The sequence below is a fragment of the Rhinichthys klamathensis genome, unplaced genomic scaffold (genome assembly GCF_029890125.1).
Source record: "Rhinichthys klamathensis goyatoka isolate OS25496 unplaced genomic scaffold, OSU_Roscu_1.1 h1tg000486l_1, whole genome shotgun sequence".
NCBI lineage: Eukaryota > Metazoa > Chordata > Actinopteri > Cypriniformes > Leuciscidae > Rhinichthys > Rhinichthys klamathensis.
In genome coordinates this window covers 670,510-682,500 of record NW_026606973.1, presented here as the reverse complement: position 1 = coordinate 682,500, position 11,991 = coordinate 670,510, and the positions used below count along the sequence as shown (strand labels likewise).

The following is an 11,991-nucleotide window of genomic DNA, read 5'->3' as shown; positions in this document are numbered from 1 at the left end:
TTAATCTGTTTTAACTGAAAGCATATCTTAAAATATGTCAGTGCCATTTTTTTCAAAGGCACATTTATTAAAGCTACTTAAATGTCCTAATTGAACTAAAGCTTAACCCTGGCTTAATCTAAACCTTGTCTGTGAAACCGGGCCTAAGTCTCTTAAACTGTGTGTTTGTCTTCACACGATTAGAACAATGAAACAATGAGTCCAAATAGAAACATCACAAGTTTATTTATCAAATACACATCCAAACATGAATCTAGGGGAAAAAGAGCAACTATGAATAATAATTAAGCCTTTTATAGTTGTATATCAAAATTAATTCCCAAACCTCACACACTCTAAATAAACTGTAACTTTAAAAAATCGACATAAACTGGTTTTATTTAAGTCAAACATATTGTTTAATGTATTTAATGACTGAATCAAATATACTCATTTATATATTAGGCTACTAACAAAGTTATGATATACTATCGCAATGGCATTTGATTGAATGTCTTAATTAGGGAAAGAGCATTAAAACTGAAGTGTTTCACCTGTGCTGAGACGAGCAGAGACGCAATAAATTGTTCCGGAGATCAACAGCGTCACTTCCGGTTCTGTGAAAGCGGATCAATCATGAAAACATCATCCGACAGGAGTGTGAAATCCTTGAAGAAGTCCAGTAAAACAGGCAGGACACGCAAACAGAGCAGCACGAAATATTCTGCCTACATCTACAAGATTGAGAAGGTGTGTAAAAGGAAAGAAAAAAAAAAAAAAAAAAAAAAACATCGTCTTTTTTTCCGTATTAAAATTAACGGTAGCCTAACGCTTTACAATAAGGTTAATTAGTTAACATTAGTTAATGTATTATTTACTAACACTAACAATGGGCAATCCAGTTGTTACAGTATTTATTCTTTGTTAAATGATAATGAAAATACTGTTGTTCATGTTAGTTTAGAGTGCATAATGTTAACAGAGACAACCTTTGATTTTTAATGACGTATTGGTAAATTATTAACTAAGATTAATAAATGCTGAAGTAGCCTATTCTTAATTCATGTTAAGGTAGCCTAGTTAACCAATGAACCTTTATTGTAAAGTGTTACCAAACTAACATGTATCTTTTGATGTTGCTTTTTGAATAATTCATGCAACAGAGCCTAAAGTTGTATTTATTTTTATTTTTTTTGGAGAATTTTAAAGTGACACTTTTATTTATTTTTAGGAGCTGTCTGTTGACGTGAGTGACGCCATCTCTCTGATGGGACGCCGGGCAGATGTGCACGCGCAGGTGGGCACCGAGGCCGCGCGCCTCTCCAAGTTCAACCGGAGGCGCGTGATCACGCAGCGAGAGATCCACGCCGCCGTGCACGCGCACCGGGGCAAACCGTCTGAGTGACCGCTGGAGATCAATGATACACTTTTAGACTGGCAAATTAATAAAGAGGCTTTGTTTTTAAAAACCTTTGACACTGTGACATTTTGTGCTGTTACATTACACTTTCACTTTGAGGTTTAATGCAGGGCATGTCAAACTTTTTGGAGCCAGGGACCCCTAATAGGGAATAATTTTCCAGAGACCCCCCATCGTATTTATGACAGTGATAATGATTCCTGGGAGTAAAGGACATAATGATTGTTTTATTGGTGCAAAAAGTCCCTACTTAAATACTGCACAATTTTATTCCATTTACTGTATTTTATGGAAAAGTTGCTCAAGGTCAAACTTGCTTTGAAAGCGGACACAGTCGCATTTTATTACATTCAGAAATGATGTAAAATAGCGGAAGCCTAAAAAAACCATAACGTTAAACTCTATAAACATGTAGGCCTATTTTACTTCCCCTCACTCCAAATGAATTCAAGGTATTCAGAACAGAGCAAAATTGAAATGTAGCCTATAGAATAGAAATAAGTTAGTGCCATTAATTACAAAATAAATGTAAATGCCAAGCAACAGGTAGCATAGTCAAATTTGAAGTTCACAATGCTTCCAACCTTTTGTTATAAAGCCAGTTTTAGTGTTTATTTAGAATGAAGGATATTCGTTTTCATATGGATTTGAGCCCTTGTTTTTGCTTTCCCGTTTTCTCTAATGGCAAAATAAATAAAAATCTGTAAAAAGGTCTCATTGCGACAATCGTCACTTGGTGGCGCTGTAACATCAGCGATGACGTCATTTAAACAGTCTGTCTGGTCATTTAAATGATTAATTAACTGGTTCTAGCTTAAAGGAAAAGCGTCATGTTCATGTCCAGATCGTTGAGGCCAACAGACACTTTATAAATAAATTATAATAATAATTTGCATACTTTAATAACATTTGAAACACACGTGACTTGCCCCACCCTGACATATCAGAAAGAGTTTTATTGCCAAGTGTGCTTTTATTTCATATTTTATTTATAAATATATTTTTTTTATGAAAAATACTCTTGCCCTGACAACATAGTTGAACCTTTCAGATAAAATAACAGAAAAAAGAAGAGGTGTTTGTATCCGCAAATGAACTCGTTTGTGTAATTGGCTTTTTTACTCTAATCAGATCAAATTAAAATCTGATCAAATTAGTCAAACTGAAGTATTGTAGCAATACAATGACAACAGATTATTATAGGCTATATATTATGTACGTGTATTATATAAAGACACGATATTTACAGTAGGCCTATAGAAGAATGCACAGAATTATACATTAATAGAGTAGCCTACATTATGTGTTAAGTGCATTATCAGTAACAACTGAGAGCCTATAATGTGTCATCTAAGTGACTTAAAGTGCGAATAAAAGACATGTGAATGACAAAAAGCAATTAGGCCTTAATAGACTGAATGTTTTTTTGTTTTGTTTTTACCAGGTACAGGCTGAACAAACGCTTTTAAATCTGATACTAAATGTGATCCTCTGACGTTCATTCCCTTTTAAAACCCGGACTACCTTTTTAAGCGTTTGACAATCACCCTTCCAACAACACTGAGTGGAGGTGTGGCTGTAGCGTTGACTGGCGCACGTATCAGCCAATCAAATGCCTGCGCCCCTGACTGGGCGGGAATAACGGTCTCTTTCTCACCAATCAAAACGCCCCGAGCGAAGCCTCCGTCCAATGAGAAGCGAGCAGTCAGCTGACGCCGTTTCGCATCTCTTGTACACAAGCCTCGAGCTGAGACAGACGCGATCACTGTGAATCCAGAACTCATGTGAATTTATCCCTCATTTACTAACGGACCTCTTCACAAAGGTATGTCGCGTGTTATTTGAGCATTTCCCTTCTGGAATAGGCCTCGCGTGACTCAAAAGTGTAAATACCAGCTGCGCATTGGAGATCACATGCTTATTAGTTAAGGCATTAATTAGCTTTGCAATCAAATCTCTAGAACGCATAAGTTATGTGCATTTGGGCTTTGAATTAATTTATATTTCTGTCTGTGCAAATGAAATACTGCCGATCAAGGAGTTTGCTTATAATGACAAAATCATTATATTATCACGACATGCATTCTTTACAATATTTAATAACAATAGTAATGCATGCTATTAAATAAATAGTAAAATGTGAAAATAGATATGTGTTTTTTTTACACGTTTTTTAAATCTAGAATAGATGCATTGAGTTTATTGTTGTAATTGATTTAATGTTATATTAAAAGGATAATTCATCTAAAAATGAAATAAGTTCTCGCCCTCATGACGTTTCAAACCCGTAAGACATTTGTTCATCTTTGAAACACAAATGATAATGTTTTAATGAAATCGGAGAGCTTTCTGTCCCTCCATTGACAGCTAAGCAACTACCACTTTCTCAGCTCTGCTCAACACAACACGCATGCGTCGTGGTGCTCGCGCGGTAGAGATACATTTAGTAAATAAAGTGGTAAATTATGTGTTTTTGCACAAACAAAGCACTCACATCACTTCATAAAATTCAGGTTAAACCACTGGAGTCACATGGATTACTTTAATGATGTCTTGCTTTCTGTAGAGACAAATAAACGGTTTGGAGAAAATCGCATGTGTAACAGTACATTAGATCTGTGCATTTCTTCTTAAAGGGACAGCAGCCTAATAAACTGTTGCCATGCGTTTCATTAAAGCTAATTTAATTTATGTTAAAAAAAACTATAGTGTTTTATTATTTTTATTATTCAGTTTCTGTAGTTTTTCTTAAGACAAGTTAAATAAAACTAGGCTACTGTACCTGAGAAACTTAGTAGTTTGATTATTTTCATTTTATTTACCAGTTTTATATTTGCAAAAGTGTTATTTTTTGTATCAAGGAATTTTATTTATATATACTCAGTAGTTTTTCTCTTAGTGTCAGGCCTACCCTGGTTCATTACAGAAGACTGACAGTCGTGTGTGTTATGATTGCAGTAAAGGGCATTTGTTTTATAATATTAGGTTGAATATTGGGAAGAAAAACGAAATACATTTCAAGGGTTAAAATTAACTCTTTTAAATAATAAAAAATGTTCCCCGTCTAAACTATCTACGCAGTCAAATATGAAAAGTAACACAAAACAGTCAAATCTGATTCAAAATCGAGACCTTTTATCCATTTTTTTTTTTTGTACTTGAACTAAATGAAAATGAGATGTTACCAGCAGTTCTAAAATAAGTTTACTTTTGAGCATTTTATTTTATTTCAGTTAACGTTTACGGTAACGCTATAATAAGGCTCCATTAGTTAACACTGCATGAGTTAAGATGATGACGTAACAATGAAAAAAAACTTTGGTTAATCTTAATTATTGTTAAATTTAACATTTACTAATACATTATTAAAATCTGTTGATATTATTAATGGACCTTAGTTGACATGAACTTACAATGTTGTATTTTTTATTAACTAATGTTAACATAGACGAATAACAAAAGTATTGCTCATTGTTAGTTAGTTTTAGTTAATGCATTAATGTTAAGTTGTAAAGTTTTAACCTTTTAATCGAATCCTGACCTCAAGAATGCACTTGAATCGAATCATGCGATGCCGAGAGATTCCCATCCCTAGTGATTAATCATTTTTTCATGATTCTGTGCAAATCTTGAGTGGCTTATTCTTTAAATGCCAGTTGTTATGCTGTTATTTATCATGTGTCTGAATGCGTTTGTTGTCCTGCACTTCTGATGTCCATCTCGTCCCCCACAGATGCAGTTCATGCTGTTGTTCAGCAGACAGGGGAAGCTCCGGCTGCAGAAGTGGTACGTTCCTCTGTCCGATAAGGAGAAGAAGAAGATCACTCGAGAGCTGGTGCAGACGGTCCTGGCCCGCAAGCCCAAGATGTGCAGCTTCCTGGAGTGGAGAGACCTGAAGATCGTGTATAAGAGGTCAGTGGAGCTGTTTTAAACTTTAACTGATGAGAAGTCAACCTTTAATCAGTCAACTGAGGAATCAATCTCTTTCAAAGCGTTCTATCCCATGATTCACTGCACTCGATCGAATTCACCTTCCGTTACTGTTGTGACAAATGAAGTTAAAGTAGTTTCAGAAACATTGGAAAATAATAATCAACCAGACACCAATCTCTGAATCAAACGTGCGGCATAATAAACAGGTCATGTGACTATTCAGCATATTACGGTTTGAAACATTTATTTGAGAAATAACAGTCATATGATGGGTATTTTCTACTACCTATTATGATTTTTATTAATATTTTAAATGTTATATATGGTGAAAGTTTTACTAATTTTGTATTTTTGTAAATTTTATTAGTTTTTGTTACATAGGTCTGTAGTTTGGTATTATTTTTCTATATTTGTATTTTTATTTTTATTTTAGTGCTGTCAAATCAATGAATCGCGATTAATCGCATGTAATATAAAAGTTTGTAAATATATATGTATGGATGTATCTATATCAAAATAAATATATATATATATATATATATATATATATATATATATACACACAGACATATATTTACAAACTTTTAAATTACATGTGATTAATCAATTTGACAGCACTCTTTTATTAATTTTAGTACTTGAACTAAATGAAAATGAGATGTTACCAGCTGTTCTAAAATAAGTTTACTTTTGTGCATTTTATTTTATTTCAGTTAACGTTTACGGTAACGCTATAATAAGGCTGCATTAGTTAACACTTCAGTTAAGATGACGTAACAATAAAAAATAATTGTAATTATTGTTAAATTTAACATTTACTAATACATTATTAAAATCTGTTGATATTATTAATGGACTTGAGTTGACATGAACTTACAATGTTGTATTTTTATTAAGTAATGTTAACATAAGTACATAACACAAGTATTGCTCATTGTTAGTTAGTTTTAGTTAATGCATTAATGTTAACTAGTGGGACCTTGCTGTAAAGTCTTACCATGTTTATTTTATTTAAAGTAACAAAGTATTTGTTTTTTATGGTTTTATTGTCAGTTTTAGTTAAAGACAATCACCCTGGCGAATACGAGCATCAGTGCATATTGAGAGAGTTTGAGATTAAAAGTGTGTGTGTGTGTGTGTGTGTGTGTGTGTGTGTGTGTGTGTGTGTGTGTGTGTGTGTGACTAACTACTTAGGAAGTGGTTAATGCTAAAACGTCTTGGCTACTAATTTAACCATGCTGTGGGAAAACTTCCTGAATGTCTTTAAATATTAGCTCAAGTTTTGCTCCAGTTCGAGTCGAGCTTCTTGTCACGTGATTGGTGGGATTTGCTCATGATGACATTAGAGTGTTTTCAGTATGAAATGTTCACAGTAAAGAGAAGGAACACATTTTAAGAAAGTAAGTAAATGGAATGTTGGTGACAAGTTATTAAAATATGCACACACACAGAGCTTGTTTACCGGCACACACTAATGGATGGTAATTAGTTTATGAATCTGATATTTCCCGTCTCTGGAGCGCAGTTCTTCATGTAGTGTGAGTTACTGTGTCCCGCACGCTATCACATGAGGAAACCATCGCTCCTTCAGACCAGGGTGTTTCCATGGCAGCGGGAATGGGGGGTACATGGACATTGACCTGAGAACTGACACACACACACACACACACACACACAGGGAAATGGACTCACAAACATCCCACTTGTACCGGCACTGCAGTGTTTGATATTGATATAATATTTAATTTCATTGTAATCACCAGAATAGCTAGCCTGGCGTGGTCATCCTCAGATTAGTCAGCATGAGAGTCTGATGCGGCTCCATTGGGCTGGGATTATGGGGCGTTTCAACCCAACCAGGAAAGAAATGCCTCTGAACTCAATCAGACAAATGCCTTGATCGCGGTTCTCTGTTCCTCTTTTAAAATGAATGCGCTGTACGCAAGGCCGTAACCAGGGTTTGAAAATGAGTGAGGTCCGGGGTGAGGTGTAAAGAATTGTGCTATAATAATGGTTAGGCCATTGGACCCACATTTCCCCATGGACATTAAGCTGCGACCCTTTTTTTAAAAAGGAATTTGACATATACAGGGGTTAAATTGGGATTTATTATGTGGGTGGGGGGGGGGGGGGGGGGGCTCTTACTAGGGGGGTCTGGGGGTATGCCCCCCCCCCCCCCCCCCCCCCCGTGATAAAAAAAAAAAAAAAAAAAAAAAAAAACATTAAATGGCACTTTCTGGAGAGTTTTGTTCAAAGAAATATAGAATAAAAAGTAGGTCTAACAAATATGCTGACTGAATAGATTGCTAGTTGAGAAACACTGCTTTAATGAATGTTTTTATGAAGACTTTGCGTTGTGAATTTCGGTTCGCGTACCCCGAAGTGATAAAATAAAACAAAATTCTGTATCAAAATTTATAGGCAAGACAAGTAGTTTGTTTAGGCATGGGTTGTATGGAATTACAAACCTGCGCACATATATTCAAATGCATGTGAACGCCATCAGCGTTAATCACAGGTTTGCGTTTAAAGTCTGATCATTTCGCCGGAAGTGAATCAATCAAAATTAACTTTAGCTGGAAATAACATTATTCAAGAACCGCTATAAAACCAAAACAATTTCTGTTACCTTAAATTATATGTTTATCTCTGTAAAGCTGCTTTGAAACAGTCCATTGTTAAAAGCGCTATATAAATGAAGATGACTTGACTTGACATGACTTTGTGAAAGGTTAACTAAACAGCATGAGCCGTCTTCCAGCTGGCCAGTAAGTTATTTCATTTGGCAAATTTAATTCTGTAACATACAGATCTGTATTATGCCTATGCTATTTTTTTGATAGTGTTATACATTTCTTACAGATAATCACGATGATCATTGCGTTTGTCTTACCGAATAGCTACAGTTTGTCTATAAGCTTTTTTTTTAATTAATGCCGACACTAAATGTTGCCAGATATTGCTACGAAAAACAAAACAAAATAATAATAATAACCCGAAATAAGTTCAAAGCTTGTGTTTTGGAAATAAGATTAATATATCACTAACCCTAACATGCAACTTTCCACTTTAATAACTTCCTAAAGTGTCACATTAAATCAGATAAACAGGTCCAGGAGAACTGCCACCTTTCCATTAGGGGGATCTGGCAACACGGAGGCTGCACCCGCGCCCTCACTCACGCGCGCTCTCAAGCCCCGTTCACTGCGCTAGCTTCTCGCAGCAACATGAATTGCAAACACTCATATGAGGTGGTTTAAACACGGCTAATTAATCATTCAGAGAGCTTGACATTTTATTTTTGAATGTAAAAAAAACGACCGAGGTCCGGACCTCGGTGACCTCATAGTTGGCTACGCCATGGCTGTACATCTTCTATAACGGACGCGATGCTGAATCAACACATCTCAGTTCTCCAGCGGCGGCCATCTCTGTTGTACACGAATTCAACCCAAGCGCACTTTGGTGACGTGATGATTACGCTACGGTTGATCATCTGTCCATCATCGTATAAAGCCCGCCCTGATGATTTGATTGGTCCGAACAGCTTTGGTTCGGTCATACTTGCTTCACAACGGATCAAGTCCAGACCGAACTTCCCATCCTCAGATGTTGTGGGCGGGGCTAAGCTCAGCTGGCATCCAGGCTACAGAATAACAGTGATACTGCTAGACTTTTGCCTTTCCTATAGAAAATGTGAACGTTTTCCCATGTAAAACTTCCCACTGCAGGGAATGGACCCCGATCACACCGAATGCGGTTTTTAACGCACACAGCGCTGCCTTTTTTTGGCCCCGATCACATTTTTTTATATGTTGCTAGGTAACCACCGAAACAGCTGTCCTGTCAGTCAAGTAAACGTCATATTAGCCTTATATTAACTTTATTTACTTTCTGTTAACGTGAAGTCGTGAAGCTCCTGGTAACCCGCGAGAGCACCACCAGTTTCTCCTCCATCTCTGCAGTCTCTGGACGTTCAGAGCAACTGTGGCTTTCGTCACTACAACGGAAGCCCCGCCTCTCCATTCATTTGATTGGACAGTGGGAAAAAAACGCGCATTCGGTGTGTTCGGGGGTGTTCGGAGTGGGTGATGATGGGGACCTGCATAATATAAGTGTCCCCTAGAATGTGTGTGTGAAATTTCAGCTCAAAATCCCCCACACATCATTTATTACACCGTGTTGTAAATGCATTTTTAAGTGGAAGGAAAGACGCGCTGTTTTCACGCATGTATCTTTAAATGCAAATGAGCTCTTCTGGAAAGGGGGCGGGGCCTTTACGGCTCACCTCTATACTCTGACAAAAACTAAAACATCTGTTGTCAAATACACACTAAGTTCGCATAAACACAGTCGGTTATATCTATATGAAGCTGCATGAGTATATTAGATCTGTGTATTAAAGTGACAGCAGCGTAATATACAGTACTTTACTGCTGTGTGTGTGTTAACATGAATCAAACAAGGAAACCACTCGCTGCTGTTGACTGAATAACTTTAGCAGCTTTAATAAGAACACATTTCTTATTTGAATGCTGCTGTTAAATGCTGTGGCGAGGAGATAAACATGACAGACTGTGTACAGCTCACTGAGGGGCGGAGCTATGCTAATGGGGTGGAGCCTGTCAGCAGTTGTGGGCGGAGCCTAAGTAAATGTGAAGTCACATTCTTGAACGGCATTTTGAGACACTGTTTCAGATTTATGGGAAAATAACAAGTAGTGGATTTTTTTTTTTTTACCACAATATGGTGGTCGTGGACACAAAAATATGTTACATATTTTACAAATTAATTTTGAATAATAGGTCACCTTTAATATCACATTATTCTGTGTGTGTCTGCACTGGATTGTGTGTGTATGAGGGTTTCAGCTTCTGAAAACAAGAGGAATACACGTTGGCACAGTTGATTTATCAGCGTATGATGTTGATATCGTGTTTTTTGGTGTTTCTGGAATGAGAGTAACCGTGTGTAATTTGTATTTAGTAGCATGAGTGAATCTCAGATATGCGGCCACACACACACACACACACACACACACACACACACACACACACACACACACACACACGTGTGGTGTATTCCTCGCTGTGTCTTTGTGTCAGTGTGCTGTCCTCATGTTCATTTCTTCCATTCACAAGGAGGACATATACCCGATCTTTCTTTATGTTATCGTTCCATAAATCTAGTTATAATGATTACAGATCAACACAAACCCAAAGGCTGTTTCCTTAAGGAAAGCGCTTTGCATTTTTATAGGGGATGATTTGTATATGGAAGGTCGTCCCTGTATACACAGATAAACACACACGTGTCAGAACGATTAACAAATGCTGATTCATTCCATAAAAAAGAGCGACTGAGCACATTTATTTCATATTTTGCAAGCAATGGAAAGGTCATGGGTTCAGTTCCCAGATGAAACGTAAACCTGGAATACAATTGAAGTTGCTTTAGATGAAAACATCTGCAAAATGCATACTTTTTTTTTTATTTGATGTAAAATCTTATTTTTTGTTACTACTTCACTCGATTTGCATATATTTGTATTGTATTTTAATTAGTGCTGGGCAACGATTAAAAAATTTAATCGCGATTAATCGCATGATCTTCTTGCGATTAATCGCGATTAATCGCATTGTTACGCGCAATATTGAATAATGAATTCTAAAGTAGTGTATTGCGCACTTTTGATTTAAATGTACTGCTACAAAAGTGCAATAACATGTGGTTTGCAAAAACTTTTATGCTTTTATACCAGCAGTATTCCCTTTACACAGTATCAATAAAATATTTCTTGTAAATCTCAACTTAAACATTAATGTAATCAAATCAAATATTTAAACAAAGCTATTTGCCACTGCCAGGGCATTACCTTTTATCTAGCTTGTTAAAACGAGTCCTGTTTTCTTGTGTGTTTTTTTCTGAGCAGGTATCTTGTATCAGGGAGCAGCAGAAACAGTCTATGTAGTCAAAGGGTCATGATCACTACAGATATAAGTCGACCAACGTTACTTCTCTGATAGATAGCAGCTTAGATTTGGTCATGGCATGCCATGGTTTCCCACGTAAGATTACATTAAACAGAGGTAAAGCCCAATTTATACTTCTGCATCGAACTCACGCCGTAGCTGTGTAGCGCGCGTACCCTGACGTGCATCTTTTCAAAAATGTAACGTCAATTCTACGCGTACCGCAAGCGCTGTGATTGCTAGAACCGCTCCCCGGGTTTCACACTCTCCCTCTGCATGTGTAAGTGCGCGTCAACGCGGACAACGACGCAGTTCTCTTACGAGAGTATCTCTCGTACTGCGTAATAGCTTACGCTAGGGGAAAAACTCTTTTCCGCGAGATATTGAAGCCAAAAATTATCCTTAATTTTTTAATAATGTAAAACGCTTTGCAGCAGCAAGCAGACATAGGCGAAACAGCTCGCGCGCCTATTGGCTGCTCTGCCGCAAATGCAGCAGCCTATCGAGAGAGACTCTGCGTGACGTAATGACCAATGGGGGCCATTCGCGCCCATATCGTCACGTCCCGCCAGAAGGGGCGTGGTCTCACCCTATAAATATGCTCGTTAGGCTGATACAAGCTGATTTTTACCTCTTCAGCGAAGCACACGCATCGCTGGATCCGGAGTGAGAAGCCGCGCCGTCGAA

At 37.1% G+C, this 11,991-nt stretch overlaps 2 protein-coding genes across 7 annotated transcripts in view; both read left to right on the top strand.

Annotated features, from left to right (window-relative positions):
• The first annotated feature begins 614 nt into the window (after nt 1-614).
• Nucleotides 615-1,442, top strand: LOC130072363 (histone H2B.1, sperm-like). The gene is made up of 2 exons (XM_056237441.1): nt 615-729; nt 1,211-1,442. Exons 1-2 carry the CDS (start codon nt 616-618, stop codon nt 1,382-1,384), a joined length of 288 nt encoding a protein of 95 aa, XP_056093416.1. The 5' UTR covers nt 615; the 3' UTR covers nt 1,385-1,442.
• A 1,642-nt stretch (nt 1,443-3,084) lies between these two features.
• LOC130072361 (AP-1 complex subunit sigma-2) overlaps nt 3,085-11,991 on the top strand; it is a 59,977-nt gene continuing 51,070 nt past the window's right edge. For all 6 annotated transcript variants that reach the window (XM_056237438.1, XM_056237436.1, XM_056237435.1 and 3 more), the window contains exons 1-2: nt 3,085-3,224; nt 5,133-5,311. In XM_056237438.1, the coding sequence (XP_056093413.1) occupies nt 5,133-5,311 (179 nt within the window). In that variant the 5' untranslated portion in view covers nt 3,085-3,224. The remainder of the gene's footprint in view (nt 3,225-5,132; nt 5,312-11,991) is intronic.

Coding starts and splice junctions, on each gene's coding strand:
- LOC130072363 (XM_056237441.1), top strand. CDS start 616: ATGAAAACATCATCCGACAGGAGTGTGAAATCCTTGAAGAAGTCCAGT. Junction 730..1,210: donor ACATCTACAAGATTGAGAAG/GTGTGTAAAAGG, acceptor ATTTATTTTTAG/GAGCTGTCTGTTGACGTGAG.